The sequence below is a fragment of the Onychomys torridus genome, chromosome 5, assembly GCF_903995425.1.
Source record: "Onychomys torridus chromosome 5, mOncTor1.1, whole genome shotgun sequence".
NCBI classification, from domain to species: Eukaryota; Metazoa; Chordata; class Mammalia; order Rodentia; family Cricetidae; genus Onychomys; species Onychomys torridus.
In genome coordinates this window covers 56156333-56174591 of record NC_050447.1, presented here as the reverse complement: position 1 = coordinate 56174591, position 18259 = coordinate 56156333, and the positions used below count along the sequence as shown (strand labels likewise).

The 18259-nt window shown below is 38.5% G+C and overlaps 1 protein-coding gene across 9 annotated transcripts in view; it reads right to left on the bottom strand.

Annotated features, from left to right (window-relative positions):
* Positions 1–18259, bottom strand: part of Ryr2 (ryanodine receptor 2) — a 596457-nt gene that overhangs the window by 285933 nt on the left and 292265 nt on the right. For all 9 annotated transcript variants that reach the window (XM_036187934.1, XM_036187935.1, XM_036187936.1 and 6 more), the window contains 4 exons: positions 13137–13301; positions 9110–9231; positions 6169–6352; positions 3479–3614 (listed from right to left, as the gene is read on the bottom strand). In XM_036187934.1, the coding sequence (XP_036043827.1) occupies positions 3479–3614; positions 6169–6352; positions 9110–9231; positions 13137–13301 (607 nt within the window). The remainder of the gene's footprint in view (positions 1–3478; positions 3615–6168; positions 6353–9109; positions 9232–13136; positions 13302–18259) is intronic.

Sequence of the window (18259 nt, the reverse complement as noted above, 5' to 3'; positions counted from 1 at the left end):
AGTACAGATGTAAGAAGAGGAGACAGGGCTGGGAGATAGTGGCGCACGCCTTTAATCCCAGCACTCGGGAGGCAGAGCTAGGCGGATCTCTGTGAGTTCGAGGCCAGCCTGGTCTCCAAAGCAAGGAGCAAAGCCACACAAAGAAACCCTGTCTCGAAGAAAAAAAAAAAAAAAAAAAGAGGAGACAGCATATCCAGAGAGTGAGCAGAATTTAAAGCTTTTAGTGCAGCAAGAAGTGTAAAGAAACTTTGTTCCCCCTCCCCTACTTCTATCACATCTTGACTGGAGAAAGTACTAGAAAGCGACTAGTACTATCTAGATACAAACACCAAACACCAGTACATTCTAAGAATAATTATGACCATATTATCTTCTACAAGTTAATCGAGAACTTTCCTTGTCTCATCCAGGAGATGTACATAAGGTTTCTTTCCTGGTGCATGTTTGAACTACAGCAGAAGATGAAGAAAAAACAATGCTGTGTTAGCAAGGGGGAAGGATGATTACAGAAACTAACCACAAGAAAAGGGTGATGGGGACTGGGGAGGAGGCAAGAAAGACACCAAACCATGGAGACACCAAAACCAAATACCAACTGCCCAACAACCTCATGGAGGAATCATTATCACTACTTTCCCAGCAGCATTCAAAACAACAGGCGCTGGTTGTTATCTGCCTGGTATGTTAATTCATAAAACTGGCAGAGTTAACACTAGATGCAGGCACCTTCTTTTCCTCCACTGTTCCAATCAGAACACTGAGCTTCATCTGTATCCAAAGCCATATCATAGGCAGAGGCTGGGATCTGGGAAGAGGGAAAGATTTTCTCAGAAGCTGTTGACTATGGGTGAATTTGGGCTTCTGTTTCTCAATAATAGAGCCTAATGAAAACGGAGAAAAAGGCCCATTGTTTTTGAATAAAGTGAATTAATGGCTATATCCATCCTGCTACCAAAAAAATCAATGGAAATCTCTACAATGTGTTTATTAAATCAGTTAAAATAACATTGATTGAATGTGATTCTGCCCAATGCACAGTGTGAGGCAACAGATAATAGCACTCTGCTTTAATCCTTGGCTCATCCAACCGTTTAGATGGATGAAGCACATGAACTAGCATCTATGATGGATAGGCAAGCTTTTCCTGTAACTTCCACCCTCTAGATGAGAGCCATGAAGTGCAAGGGCTTAACTTAGGTTTCAAGCATTGGCCAGTACTGGTAAAAATCCCACCCACCCACTCCTTTGCCAGAGTTCCTGGTTCAGAAATGGCTATGGTTTGGGTCTGTGAGACAGCAGGTATGGGTGTTAGAGGGTTAAAGGAAGAAATGTGCTCTTTTTCTCAAGACAGTATTTCCTTTGCCTCTCCAACACCAAACTGGAAGTACACTACAAAGTATATAACATGGGGTCCTGGCAAGAGCTGGCTCAGGTCCTAAAGAGAAACCAGATTATGGGAATCTGACCACATAGAAGGTAGAGAGAGGGGGAAAAGTCAATCCTCCAAATACAATAAAGACACTATGCTAAATTTTATGTTAGATTTCCATTTATATGATGTTTAAGGCATGGATACATCACTCTACCCATTCCACCCCTGCCATCCTCTCTTTCCTGGGGCACGTGTACCATTTTAAAGTAACATCTCTCAGTATGTTCCAATAAAAGAAGCTACAAACCTAATTACAATCCTTGTACAATTCTCAGCCTTTTGTAGAGTACATTAAAGCTATTCCAATGGGCTCTAAAATAAACAAATTGAAGATCCCCAAATTCTGCATAGTCATAGGAAGTACCTTTGAGAGATTTATAGCTTCAAGGGGAGGTTAAGAGTGTATCTGGCTGCAAGAAACTTCAATGATGAGTTCCCCCAAATCATCATCATACCCAGTGTTCATGCGAGTTACTCATGGGAAGGTGAGCATATGACATGCTGAAGGGGCAGATGAGATGGACCATGGAAAGAATGAACATAAAGAGAAAGTTAAAGTGTCACACTGTCTTGATATATGTGCAACTTGTTCCCCCTTATACCACACCTCTGGCAAAATGTATAGATTGTCTGCAGTCAATCCACATCATTTCATATAAAGAAGTTATACTGTGGTCTTAAAAAGATACCAAACTAAGTTAAAAACACACCAAACTCAAGTTTTTCTCTTCTGTATCTTCTCTCTGTCTTGTTTGTTTGTTTTGTTGTTGTTGTTTTGTTAAGAATTTCAATGCCATTAATTCTACATTTGCAAGGAAATGCACCTTTAGAAAATGTACTCTCTAGAATTTGGGTGCCAGGAAATCTTTATCCTGATAATAGTTGTGGGTAAATAGTAAATCTGGACTTCTACGAAGTCTCAGTATCCCTGGGCTTGTTCAGAGGAATGTGAATGCCAGCCCCATGAAAGCACCAAATTGCATGTGCTTAATTTTAATGGCATATCAAAGTGCTCATCTGAAGAAAACATTAAAAATTCTAACTGGGACATTAAAAATTTTAATGATGTTTAATTATATTTTAAAAGATTTCCAAATATTTTGACTACCTATTCTTCTTCACATTAAAAATATTCTATCATTTTTAAAAATTAGCATATACTTTCCTATTCCATCAGAATTCAGTCATCTAATTAATAGCAATTTATTAATAGATATTGGGTATCTACTACATATCAGGCATTAAATCAAATGAGAGAGACACAAAACCCAGAAAGCTGATAGTCTTGTCTTTGAAACCAACCCTAGTTACCACTCAATAGGATATTGTACAGGTAACATGCTAACTGCCATAAAAGCAGCTTAGGGGCTTGCAATTTGGTAAAAGCAGACTGACCCAAGTTCTTGGTAAGAGACATGAAAAAGGCTATGAAATAGCTCAGGTCAAAACTAAGGAAGACCTACGCTTGCACAGAACCAATAGAATATGTTACAAACCACCTCAAATGTGGCTCAAAAATACATCTAGAAGTTGACAAATCAGATCCTACAAAAACTACAGGAAGACACTAGAACAACCACTGATGAATCAAAGCTGAAAAGAGAGGGACTTTATAAATACTAATTTGAGAACCAAGAAGTAAATAAGTAATACTGGCTATTATTGGAGCCCTGCAATAGCCACCTCCCCTAACCAAGACACTACTTCTGTGGAAGCCTTCCTCACTCAGAGAAGGGTCTATCCACAAAGTATCATTGGCTTTAGGTCAACTCCATTTTAAAGAAGAGGAAGAAGAAGAAGAAGAAGAAGAAGAAGAAGAAGAAGAAGAAGAAGAAGAAGAAGAAGAAGAAGAAGAAGAAGAGGAAGAAGAAGAAGAAGAAGAAGAAGAAGAAGAAGAAGAAGAAGAAGAAGAAGAAGAAGAAGAAGAAGAAGAAGAAGAAGAAGTAGTCCTGAGTAGGAAGCATGCTATAAACCTGCTGTAACTATTACAGGACATCTTCAAATAAATAATCCCATTTTCCATAGAAACTTAGCCATGGTCCTTACCCAGCAACTCATACAGAGAATTCAGAATGGATTTCCAAGACTCCCCTGCTTCTCGCCCCGCAACATCTGCAAAGTGGGCTGCACTGCTGTAGACATGCAGGCGGTCAATGCACTCCAGAACCAAGTTGATCATTCCCTGGGAGAGGGGGTAAAAACAAATTATTGTCAAAAGCTAATTCTGAGCCAGGCATGGCAGTTCACCCGTACAATCCCAGCACACAGGAGGCTGGTGCAGGTGGACAACTGCAAGTTCAAGGTAGTCTGAGCTACAGATAAGACTGTGTCCCAAAAGAAAGAAACGAATTGTGCTCAGGACAAAAGGAAAAGGGGGACAAATTGATTTTAAAGAGAAATCTAGTTCATTATAAAGAAAACTCAGATCATTTATTCAAAGGACAAGAAGAAACATGTCTGCCCGAGAAATGATCTTCAAATAACTTAAGGTTTCAATCTTGGTTTTCATTCTCAAACAAAAGTGAAAGAAAATTGCAAAATTATTTCCTGACACTTACCTTGCAAGGTTTAACAGTGGTTGGCATGAACAGGTCATGAGTGGTATTCTACTATTAGTGACTTCATCCTTGTTTTTAATAAGCATTACTATAACTACTAAATTAAACATATATTGAATAAAGTGAAAGAAAGCCACCGAAAAGAAATTTTAGAGCAAGTAAAATTTTCATTTACAGGAAACAGCCTATGGAGTCTTCACTGTTATTGCTGGGTCTAGGTTTGCAAAATGAGACAGCACCATGAAAACAAAAGTTATAAAATATTGAGTAATCAAATTCACTCATTGGACAGAATTTTAGCAGCAGCCATGGATCACAGCTAGGTCCCTTCTGGATGATCTTATGTGACAAAAATGACAAAGAATAAAAAGCCTTATTCACATTAGACTGAAAACATTTAAATTCATATTTTAAATTTTCATAGCCTAATATTTATGTAGAATTCCTCCAAATATGAAATAACCATTGTACAGGAACTGGTTCAATAATCTAGCATATGTGAACCTAAGAATTCCTTACAATTAATCCTTCTTGTTCTTACTATAGGTTTGTGTAGATGTTTCTGTTGATGATCATAGATTATTTCTTTTATTTACACTGAGAAACTGCTGCAAAACTTAGTATCAGTTTCAAAGGCATCAGGGAAAAAAACAGTTTTAAAAGTACAGCATAGATTTTGGAATTATGGAAACTTAACAACATCCTCTACGCTTTTTCCCTTGATGCTTTTACAAGGTACTTCATTCTTGTAAAAAAAAAAAAGAAAAGAAAAAGGAAGGAAGAAGGAATGAAGGAATGAAGGAAGGAAGGAATGAAGGAAGGAAGGAAGGAAGGAAGGAAGGAAGGGAGGAAGGAAGGAAGGGAGAGAGCACACTTTGTTTTTAATAACATGCATATGTCTGTGTGGGTATGTGATATGCATGTGCCTGTAGTACTTTCAGAAGCCACAAGGGCACCGTATCTCTTAGAACTGGAGCTAACAGGTAGTAAGGCTGCTGGCACGGGTGCTACAAACCAAAGGACTTCTAGGTGAGAGCAGTACATGCTCTTAACCTCTGAGCCATATCTCCAGCCTAAGTTAATTCTTGAAGAAAAAAAATCACCACTCCCATGTTGGGAACATTTAGAGTTGAAATGTCTCCTGAGACCCTTGCTGGCTCTATTGTCTCCAACACCCTCACTTAAAGGCTTGAAACCTATAGTTCTAATATTAACAACCATCTCAGGCCATTAGGCTGGCAAACTGGTTGTTGCTTGACTCTGGCATAGCATGTGGTACATGAGTTTTTCTTTTTGTTTGTTTTGTATTTGTTTTTATTTTTTTTAAGCAGTGGAACATTTAGTAAAATAAATGATATTTTATGTAATTTATTATATAGGAAAGGCACACATGAGACTGGGGACAGCTAAGTGACAGATCCCTCACTTGTGCAGCACACAAAAGTACCTGGGTTTGGCTCCAGCAAAACACATACACACACACACACACACACACACACACACACACACACACACACACACACACCATAATATATTCAAAATGAAAGGGTGAGGGAACTCTGTTCATGCAGGAAACTGAGTGCACCTCTTCCTTCGAGGTCATCTCCCCTGTTGGTTCTATTCCAAGCCCAGAGCACTCTTGGCTTGCAGCTCTTTCAAGGATTTTCCTATAGCCTACTATATATTTTGCAAGGCCTAATGAGGAATGTGTGTGTGTGTGTGTGTGTGTGTGTGTGTGTGTGTGTGTGTGTGTGTGTGTTTTCTGTATTTATGGACCAATATAAAGCAGTGTGATCAAAGTGTATTCATTTGCTCAGCTTATGGAGCTGTGTTTTTAAATCCATGTGGCTAAGAAGCACCTTCAAACAAAATGCTGCAAACTCAAACCCATTAAAGTCAAGTCTAAGAATAACATGGAGCCACCTCTACTGGAGTCTACCCAGAAGTGTTCTACTGTGGTGGTAAAAATGTGAAGGTAAAATTAAGTGTCCCTGGCCCGTTAAGTGACACAGAAATAAAGATAATGAGCAGTTTTCTTCCAAGCTTGCTTCTCTGCTTAGTAATGCCCTTGTTACTCTCTACTGGAATGTATAAATATGTGGAATGGACAGATAATTTTCTTTACTACAAAGTCACTTTCCCAAGAGAACAACAAAAAATGAACAGGTGTGATCTTACCTCTTCCTGGAAGAGATTCTGCCTGTTCTTCAGGGCTCGCAGCCTGTTCTGCTTGTCCTCGTGTTCCAAGTGCTCATCAGGGGGATGGAAGTAGCCGATGAGGTCCTGCAAACTCAGGCTCACAGACTCAATGGGCAAGTCAATGGTAGGCACCTTTGCTTTCTTGCTGAGAGCATCCAGGCCCCTGAAGCAAAAGCAAACACTTCTCTAGGTTAGTGATCCACAATTTCAATTCAATGTATTTTGACTGGCAGATGATTTAATAGTAGCATCCTCTCCTATAGAAGGCACAATCAAAGGAATGTGCAAGGCATCCTTTCTACCAGCCATAATGGCCATATTCACATTATAACTGTATAACACAGTATCTAAATATCACAGTGTATCCCAGACTGCAGCATCTAGAATCAAGCCTCGACAACAAACCCTGTTGGGCCAATGGAGAAATGGTCTAAATACAAAGCCAACTGATAGTAACACTACTTTAAGATGTAAGGCTGTATCTTTCCTGATTCATAGCCCTGACATTTGATTGTTTGAGATTGCTTTGGCTTTTGGAAAGGAATAATTTTAGGTTTTACTATCATTGACACTACCTGCTGCTCTTTAATTCCTATCAGTTTAAAAAAAAACATGCATTTATAGGGCTGAAGAGATGATTGAGCAGCTAAGAATGTTTACTGAGTTCTGTCCTAGCACCCACATCAGGCAGCCCACAACTACCTGTAACTCCAGTGTCAGGGGGTCCAGTGCTCTCTTCTGGACTCTGTGAGCACATGCACTCACATCCATAAACCTCCACACAGATACTTAATTTTTAAAATTAAAACTAAATCTTTTAAAAGTTGCACTCATAAACTCAGAGGTGAGATTATTTGTACAAGATGGAGTCTGAGGAGATGCCATCATCTACAGAGGAGGGTCTCAAAGAGGCCTGACTCCTCCATGAGGAGCTCCTGGCTGTTAATGGTCACTTGTGAGAAGGGAGTCATTCGATTCAGTGGTGTTGCACAGGTAAGTTTCCCCTGCTCCCATAAATAAATGTGCACTCTTGCTCAATGGGTCACAACAAGAATAAATAAAACTGTACAAAACACATACATATGAAATTGTTGAAAAATTAAAATTAATATTTTAAAATTATTAATGACAATTAGCTTAGCTTTGCATTTTATAACACTCAAACTTTTATTTTAAATGTATGGTCATTCATATAAAGGTTGATAGTGATGTTAGAATAGTTGAATTCAGCTTTTCAATCACTAGAAATAGTAAAACTATAACTACTACTGACAACTATGGCAACTTACAGGTAATGAAGGGAGCCCTGAGTGGCTGAAGTCCTGAGTCAAAGTATATTGTTGACATGGGCACAGCCATGTCCAGGACTCCAATGCCTCAGCCCCATGGGAGTGGCAAAATCTTGCCCACTGAGACTCAGAGGGATGACAAAGCTCTCCTCAGGGCAAGTCTGAGTTTGAGTGCTTATGTAAGATTGACCATGGTGTACAGAGACTAACAATTGCAGCTTCCTCCCTCTGGGTGTTAACAGCCTGAGACTGCTGGCCTGCAGAGACCTCCTATAAAGACTAGCCAACCCCTCCCTCTGTGCTGTACCTAATAAGCTGAGGTTCTAGTTTCCAGTAGCAGACCCCACCTGATCTCAACTTTACGTATGTGTGTCCATGTGTCTGTCCTTTCTTCATTCCCTTGGGGCCCCCAGTCCAGGTTTCAGAACCCAAGCTTCATGAGTTGTGGTACCAACTGAATCAAAACCAGTCCCAAGTTTTATTACCTCCACACGGTTTTCAGATTAATACAAACAATTGGTATTGTATAGACTGGTACAACAATATAAGTGATACAGAACAGAAAGCCAAATAAATGCAATGTGAAGCTGTCCCCACATCATTTCTAAGATTTATTCCATCTAATGAAATTCAGGGTTTAAATGTGGCAGTCAAAGGGAGTAAGTTATCAGATATACATAAGGGTAAAAGCTGTGTGCATTTTTAGATATAAGCACACATAACACATACACACACACACACACACACACACACACACACACACACACACACATACAATGAGAGCAGTCAAAGAAGCTGAAAATAATGAAATGAACTTTAATATAATCTTGGTTGGGAAAGATCTTTTGAATGTTGGAAAGAAAAAAAATAGATTGATTAAGGCAGTAACTATGAAAAATAATTTATTTTTCCAAACTAATAAATTATCAATGATATAAATACATAGGAAATTAATGTCTCTAATGTAAAAGGTTGTTATACTCTAGTAAGAACATTATTTAATAATAGTGTAATTCAAAAAACAAATGTAAAACATATCCATTCTCATAATTAGTAATTTTTTTAAAGTATATATTATTGCAAATTTTAAATAGCACACATTTTAAAGTTTTCATTTTATTTAGTTACATATGTGTGTGTGTTTGTGCATGCATATAAACTTTGTATTTATTGAAAATATTTCTTCTATGAGGTCTGCAAACTTAAACAGAGAAAGGCCTTCCATCCAGGCTATGTCATATATTACCATGCTATTGCCAGAAAACAGTGTGGCCACAAGGTTAATTTGCTTCATGGATAAGAAACTGTTTCAATTATTAAGTAGAAAAATTTATTAATTTTAAGAATCACAGTATTTTTAATGTTGCTTAAAATTAATCAATTATCTAGATATCATTATCCTTACAATATCACAGAATTTAATAAGTTCATCAAACAAATTATAAAAACATCATGACTGATAGCTTTCTATTAAATTCATGTTCCCTAACCTAAGCTACAGTTTAAATTGTATTATATGAGTTTAGCAAAGTATATATTTATGAGGATAGTGTGCTTTAGAATGATCTGTTTGTAAATTCAGGAAGAAAGCCAAACATAAAGTATCAAACAACTATCACTATACAAATTACCTTATGAATCTATTGAAGAGAAACACTGTGCTCCGGATAACACGGGCCGTGCGGGATTCTTCATGCTGAGATCTAGATATGTTCAAGCCATCATCCATGTGGCCTTCATGATGCATAATCGCCTGCAGGAGCATGCAAACAATGTCATTTTTCCAGCAAGGTAGATAGAAGGAAATATGCTCTTGCCCTGAGGGAGGCATACCTCCATAACCTCAGTTACTCAGGAGGCAGAGACAGGAGGATTACAGAAAGGCCTCAAGCCTAGCCTGGGCAACTTAGTAAGAATCTGTTTCAACCCAAAATAATAACATGAGCTAGGTGTATATAGCTCAGTGTAGAGTGGTTGTCTAGCATCGGAAGACCTGGGGCTCAATTCCAAATATTCCTCCTTGACAAAAATTAATTAAAAAAAAAAATTCTCAAAAAGTTGAGATGGGGAAAAGGACCTCAACGGAATTAAAATCAAAGGGGTGAGCACAATAAAATACATTCATGTATGGATGAAAAATTAAGTCATTTTTAAAAGTTGAGCCATAATCACAAATGGAATGAAAACAAGGCAACAGATAAGATTGTGCTTTGAGTAAATAATAGGCAAAGTCCCTGTACAAAACAGCCATGCAGTACAGTGACCACATTATTGTTTTAAAGATGGTTCAATAAATACATTGAGCTGAATGAAACAAGAGTAAAACATTGCCCCATATGTACAATCAATGATTTATCCACAGCCTAAAAACGACAAACTAACAGAGAAGGCATTTCATTCTATTACTATGTAATATCATCAGCTGTATTGTGGATTGATCAATCACTAAGCACTAACCCCTGACTCTGAGGTATCTAAACTATTAACAGCAAACTCGCATGCACTTGCGCGTGTACACACACACACACACACACACACACACACACACACACACACACACGTGGCCAACACCTATATCACAAAGGCAGATACTAGAATAGTTTCAGATCACCCCAGGGCTTCCTTTCTGTCCTGTCTATCACAGTGCTCACCACCTTCCACACTTTCAATGGCTCCAGTCAATTGGCTGCACAATATATGTGAGAAACGAGACCACATGTCCCTTCAATCATGGCTTCCTTCATTCAACACTTAATTAAGCAAGGTAAATAATTCAGCACCCTGAATGAATTGGAAGAACCATAATCTGTAACTGGAACTAAAATTATTAAGTATCTTGAGTAAAGAGGAATCCATGAAGCAAAAATCAATGAGACACAGATGTGTACTCAAAGGCAAGATGCTTCTCTTGCTTGCTTTTATTAACAGAAAAAAAATACTAAAATAATGTATTAAGCCTCAAAAAAAGTCTCACAAAAAGGATAACTAACAAAGTAGAAAAATGGAGTTAATGAAGATAAAAACTGAAGATACTAGAAAGAATGAGTAAATCTAAATTTTGATTCTCTGAAAATATAGATAAATATATCTCTCCCAGACTTGGCTGAAAATAAAATAGGAAGAAACACAGAATACCAGAAAGTAACTGTGCTAATAGAGTACTATGTGAATCTATCCCAGTGGCAAAAACAAACAGCAGAAGACCTGGCTAATCCAGAGGAATAATCAACAGAGTTGGCCATGGTGGCACATCCTATAGCCCCAGCTATTCTAGAGGCTGAGACAGGAGGATCACTGGAACCCAGGAGTTAAAAGATAGCCTAGAAAAGAAAATGAGACTCTATCTCAAAAACAACAGTAAGCCCTGGTATTCTAAAGGTGCTCCATTCAACTGATTATAAATTAATTACACATAGTTCATTTTCAGGAAACACTGGAGGGATAATTTAAGGCTCACAAGCTAGAAGACCTTGGGACTGGATGGTTTTGTACGTGAATGCTGATACAGTTTCAAAGAGCTCATATACTAGACCAGTGGATGGAGAACTTTGTCTTGTCATCTGTCTTTCTAAGTCTGTGATCTGGGAAAAGTCATTCCATTTTCACGTGGTTGAAGAGAGACCAATGAAGAGTGATGCTTCAGGACATGTAGAAATTAAAAACCATGTAAATTATGTGAAATGAAAACTTAACAACTCATAAAGAGAATTTAATTTTCCTCATGAATATATATAATAATTTTGAATAAAATAAGTTAATTAAATCTAGTAGGATTTTACTGGAATAATGGGCTATGGTCAAGTAGGGTTTAATTCTATGAATGTAAGGATTCTTTAGTAACTAGACATCTGGTATCTTAATTATTTGAACAAATTAAAGGAAGCTAAAACATGATTTTCATTGGCTTTAGCTTATAAAACTCAAATCACTGCTAGTTTTTTTCTTAAATACCACCAAAAAGTAATAAAATGAGACCACTTAAAAATAAAAATAATCTCAATTATCTTAAGAATGCAAAATCCTGTAAGTTCTATAAATCAGGAGTGAAAATTCACAGTGAGGAAACATGTAAAAAAAAAAAAAGCTCAGATGACAAAAGCTAGATGAAAAATTTTTAAAGGAGGATGATATAATAATAATAATAATAGAGAGATAATAGATGGGTGGATGGATGGATAGATAAATGATAGATTAGATAGATAGATAGATAGATAGATAGATAGATAGATAGATAGATAGAAAGAAAGAAACTGAAAGAAATCCCAAAACAACTGAAAAAAACACAGAAGTTAACTTGGGAGAAACATGGCCAGACAAGAGAAGAACAAACATGTTTGTGAGTAAAAACCACAGTAGGCACACCAAAGATGGAGACAGCTAGCATGGATTCAGCTAGCGAGTCCTGATCACTCAGTCTGTCATCCCATGTTTTCCTTCTGGGGCTCTCCAAAAGCAGCATCAGCAATTCAGAGTCTGTGATACTTAACTGTGACTATCAGTTTGCTTGGGTTAAAAAGCACCTAGGCAATTAATGAGGCATACTTTGGAGTGTATTTATAAGGGCATATCCAGAGAGGATTAACTTGCAGGATATTTCACATTCAAACCATAATACTGAGTAAATCAAACCACACAAGAAGTGAACTTAAAATTTAGTAAGCTGTATACAAATGCTTTCAGACCACAGAGAGTGTACAGTGGACCATCTGGGAAGGGAAGAACATCCAATGGGATTATTCGAGTTTAGACTATGAAGAATGCACAAACCTTGGGCTGACAAACAAGAGTCGTATACTACAGAGAAGAAACAGCCTATCCAAAACACAGGTGTGGAAATCTGTGACTTTCTGGGGAATGACAAGAAGTTTGCTTATGTGATACACTAGATCAGTGAAACGTGATGTCTAGAAATTTGAAAAAGGAGCCAGGAGTGGTGGTGCATGCCTTTAGTCTCAGCACTTGGGAGGCAGAGGCAGGTAGATCTCTGTGAGTTCAAGGCCCTCCCAGATACATAGTTTCACAACCTCCAGAGCTACATAGTGAGACTGTCAAAAAAAAAAAAAAGGAAGGAAAAGAAAAAAGAAACTGATGAAAGGTTTAGGATGGAGGCAGGCCTAGACTGGTACCACCACCAAGAAGTGTGGTGGCTATCTTGTGAGCAAGAGGAGGTAGGAGTAAGATTGAAGGACAAAGAAAACTAGGTAGAATAAGATAGAATCTAGAAGACAGTGTATTTATTCCCCTAATATCTGAATACATGAATCTCCACATTGTAATCCTATATATCACTGAGAAAAACCCCACAAGGGTTCATCCTAAAAAAATAACAAAGTCAATTATGGTGGTACTGTTGTGCATGGTCCAAGGGGCTGGAAATCTCATAATTCATTAAAAGTGGTTATTATTAGATCCTCAGATATACAAATGTGATCTGAAAGACTGGGCACTGGGTTTGCATGCATAGATAAGCAACTTGATCATCAGAATCTTTTGGATGAAATACTAAATAAACAAATAGTACAATTTGACCTTTAGTGTGTAAAATAATGAACCCAAGGAGGTGGCTAAAGCCTTTGTTTTTGTGTTCCTGTTTTTTGTTGTTTTTTTTTTTCACTTATGAACATGACTGCCATAAGCTGTATTTGAAGATGATCTTACCTTACGCTGAATGGATCCCATTCGTGCTGATTTCACATCCACAGACTGGTAGGTTAACCACAGGCCTGTATCCACATGTTGTATATAGCAAATGGAGTCTCCGTACTTGATTTCTGAGGTTCCCATGCCATCAACTTCTTTTCTCACCCCTACATCCAATTTTTCCTATGTATAAAAAGAGAATAACATATATTGAAAAAAAAAGTCATTAGTCTATATCAATAGAACACTATCTTGTAAAAACACGCCTTGAAATTTTCAGTTTTTCAGGTCCCCTGAAATACTGGCAATGGCTAAGTACTATTCTTTTAAGATTTATTTTTAACAATTTGCATGTATGTGCATCTGGGGTATGTATGCAAGTGTCTCTATAAAGCAGAAGTGGGCATCAAAGACCCAAGATCTGGAGTTCGAGGTAGCTGTGAGGCCTCCTACTGTGTGCTGGAAACCAAACTTGGGTGCTCGTAACCGCTGAGCCATCTTTCTAGCATAGACCTCAGTTTTATTACCTATAAATAAAAGTATCTCCTTATAGGATCAGAACAAAAATGAGACCAGACTTGAAAAAATATGAACATATCTGGAATTAAAAAAAAAAAAAGAAAAATCCCTTCCATCAGCCTGATCGACTTTGGATATGACAAGTGTGAAGATGTGGATGTGAACGAAGCTGTTAGTGATAACTGAATTTTATTTCTCTTGAACTAGTCAGAGCTGTACTTGTGATTCCTGCAATTTCCAAAATGGACTGCAGAATTTTGTATTACTAAGGAGGGCTGAGATTCAAGAACTGACTAGGCCAAATTCTTCAAACTTCTTCTTTTGAAGGTGTATGTGTGTGCGCGCGCACGTGTGTGTGTGTGTGTGTGTGTGTGTGTGTGCGCATATTAACATATCCAAGGTGCTCTGAAGGCCAGAACAAGAAAAGATAATGGATCCCTTGGAGTTACCAGCATCTGTGAGCCATCTGATGTGGATGCTGGGATCTGTATTCCCATCATCTGCAAAACCAATAAGCCCTAATTTTTTTTTGTTGTTTATTTTACCTGCATGTATGTCTGTGTACTATGTGCCATCCCTGGTACCCACAGAGACCAGATGTAGGCACTAGATCTCTGTAACTAGTTACAGACAGCTGTAAGCCACCATGTAGATACTGGGAATCAAACCACATTCTCTGGAAAAGCAGCCAGTGCTCTAAGCACTGAGGCCATCTCTCTAGTATATGAATATTCCTTAAAATAACAGTTTCAAAGTTGGACTCCTTCCTGTTTCTCATACATGTCTTCACTGAATAACTATCCTTTCTAAATTCAAGTTATGTTCCTTCTAGGTCTTTGGTTATTTGATTATTGATGAAACTGACTCTCTGTGTGTGTTTGTGTGTTCACATATGTCTGGGTGTGTGTTCACATGTGTACAGGTGTGCTTGCTTGTAGAAGCCAGAGAATAATCTTGAGTAACATTTCCCAGGTATTGCCCCCACTTATTCTTTGAGATGGGGTATCACACTGGTGAAGTTTACCAAGGAGGCTAGACTGGCTGGGCAGCAAGCCCCATGGATCGCCTATCTCTGCCTTTGTAACACTGGGATTACAAACGCATGCCACCACACCCAGATTTTCTTCTTTTTCATGGCTCCTGGGAATCAAAGTCACATCCTCATACTGCAAGGTAAGCAGTGGACTGATGAAGCCCATCCACTACATCAATGTTTATTTAAGAATAACTTAAAGTAAAAATTAGTTGAGTTTTGAGTTTTGTTTTATCTAAAGGAGCCATTCAAAGGAGCCATTCAAACAAAACAAAAGGGAAGGCCAAATATGGTGGCACACACCTCTCATCTCAGTACTTGAGATCCAGGTACAGTAGGATTACTTCAAGTCTAAGGCCAGCCTGCTCTACACAGCAGGGTCTAGGCTAGCCAAGGCTATATAGAGAGTCTTTGTCTCAAAAATCAACACAAAACAAAACAAAATGTCACAGATTCTTTATGCCATCTGATTTTTTCTTTCTTTTTTTTTTTGTAGTGATAAATAATGAACCTTTAATGACCCTAAAATGAGTAAGTGAATAGATAAACTTTGAATTTAAATGAGTTTCAATTATCAATACAGAACGGTCAAAGCTGTCTCAAAGCATACAATTATCAACTAAATCGAATGAACTATTATGCAAATAACTTGGAACAATAGTCTAAGAATCAGCAATAAAACAGATATACTATTATAATTTCATTCTATCTGATGAGATAGAGAGCTAATCTACTTATGCCAACCCTGTCAATGGGAAAATTAAATTCTAGAAAATATAACAATGTAATTATCTCTTCAAAAGAAAACAATGAGGCTCTAAACATTTTTGTCTTTTATCCGGGAAATGAGTTTATAGTCTAATTATTTGTGTTTTGAGAAGTCCCTCACTCATTAGCTGCACAGTGAGGCTTTGTTGACTTTCTATTGCAATGGGCCATGGCTGCTATGAGGGGTTTAAATGAGGAGATTTCCCAAGGACCATGTGCTGGTAGTGACACTGACCCTTGAATCAGGTAAGAACTTGCTGAAGTGACATGAGACAAAGGAAACACCCAGGGTCATGGCTCTTCTTCCTGTCTTCATTTCCTATAGCTCAGGCTAGGGAGAAATTCAGATGAAAATAATCTGGCATTCCAGCACAGGATCTGGGCTGGATATCTCTAGGTTATTGGCCTCAGACAAAGGATTGAAACAGGAGCTCCCATGGATTTGAAAACATATCAAGGTATCTTTAGTCACAGTGAAGAAGATCAAAAATACACTGTCTGTGTGGAAGGAAGAGTAAGCACATGAGTGCCTGTGGAGGTCAGAGAGGGTGTGGTTCCCCCAGAGATGCAGCTATAGGCAGCTGGTAGCCTCCTTGTATGGATAGGTTCTGGGAACTGACCTCCTACCCTCTCTCTACAAGAGTAATGCAGGTTCTTAACTGCTGAGGCATCTCTCTAACCCAAGGAGCTTCTATTTCTATGGGTATAAAGGAAAGAAAAGTTTGTTTACTAAGGGGTCTAGTTTGGGAAGTTCTCTATACTGATCATTGACAGATCAACTCTACTGTGAATTCCCCTTTCCATAATGCATCTGATTTTAATCACATACATGCCCAATTACGCACAGATATAAGATGGATAATAAAAATTCACTTGGGAAAACAGTTCGTTTTACTGCACATGTGCCCCCAAACCTGTCTAGGCTAGAATGAACTTCCAATCCTTCTCGGTTTGAACAGACTCTAAGTTTAGTGGTTATTAAGGTGAGAAGAAATGTATCCCATCACCCAGAGAGAGGTATGCCTACAGCACACCAGAGGTAGGAATCCTGTGTTGTTTACAAGTTGCTGGCTGCATTGTTCAGAAAGGGATATACATGCATAATATTTCCAGGTAAAGATCCCAGGCTTCCAAGTGCATTATTGGAAAGAAGGTGTGTGAATCCAAACCCAGAAGCCCCTTTGGTTGCTAAGCCATCCCCTGTGCTCACCTGCCTCAAGTGTGTTGAACAACAGTAAGTATAGAGTTTCAGGAGCCAAGAAGAGAACACAGGATAAAAGCTTCCAACAGAAGGTGAGCCTACATTATTACAAGTCAAGTAAGCAGACTAAACAAGTGATAGCCATGTGGAAACTCCACACTGACTTCCCTTCCACAAATCAGGGGTTTTTATTTTTCTCCTTGAGTGTAAAAATGGTGATTTTCTATTGAGTTACTATGCTTTAGAAAATGGAGATTAGTAGTACAAGTCTTCCCATGGGTAACTACTAGAATTTTGGGGAAAAAAATGAGAAAAGCAGGAAGGGAGTAGACAGCAGAACTCTAAAAAGACAAACAACTCTTAGCCTGGCTTATGGATGCCAGCCTTTTCCTCAAGGTATAAGTGGCCCTATAAATACCACTCAGGCAAAAGGAAGCAACTGTCTCTTTGGCTTGAAATATCAAAAGAGACACACTCGGATGCAGAGGAGTCTAAAATTTTTACAGAAACCCTTTCAGATTCATGTCAACCAATAACCTGTGCACATGGGGAGGAGCGTGGGAACAATGGCATCAGGTGGGACTTGAGAGAACTAAACAGAAATACAAGCAACTGTTCACTGCCAAAGACAGGAGCAGGTTTCAGTCTCAGAGTGACCTGCCTGCAAAACTGAAGTAAGTCTTCAGAGAAAAAAGCAAACTTCAGTCTCCACACTGCATCATTTCTGATATCCATTATAGTGTCAAAGTTAATGTCAAAAAAAATGGAAGTGTGTATGTGAGGGAACAACATAAATGTGAATCCTGATCATACAGCTAGAAGACAAAGAACTTAAGGTGGTTCATTTCTTTTTTATGTTTCCATTTTCATGACTATGAGATGTGTATGTGTGTATATGCATGTTTGTGCATGTGTGTGTAAGCACATGTGTAGGTATACTTACATGTGTGTTCTTGTGCATGTGAAAATCTAAGTTTGATGTGGGGAAATATCATCATTGTTCTTCCACCTGATTCACTGAGGCAGAGGCTCTCAATCAAAGCTATAGCACACTGGTGAGCCTAGTCTCCACAGCCACCTTGCTCTGGAGATCCCTGTCTCTGTCTTCCAAGCCTGGAACCCACAAGGCATTTACATAGGTTCTGGGGATTCAGATTCTGGTCCTCACACCTGTGCAGCAAACGTGTTAACCACTGAGCCATCTCCCTATCCACTAAAGTATCTATTATACATATAAAACATATTTAAACTCCAAGAGGAAAATCCTTTATACACACACAAGGAATACAGATAGGTGAACTCTGCCAGAAAATGCAATGTATATTTAAACACACACACACACACACACGCACACGCACACGCACACGCACACGCACGCGCACACGCACACACACACACACACACACAGAGAGAGAGAGAGAGAGAGAGAGAGAGAGAGAGAGAGAGAGACTGGTGACTGATACTGGATTACCTGGATATCACTGGAACTGGAAGACAAAAGGTCAATGAAATTGAAATAATACCAGCAGGAACATCTATCTGAAGATCACATGGATACCACAAGTGCTCTACCTGCCAGACATAGTGGCTCATATCTGTAACCTCAGGAGTGGGGTGCTG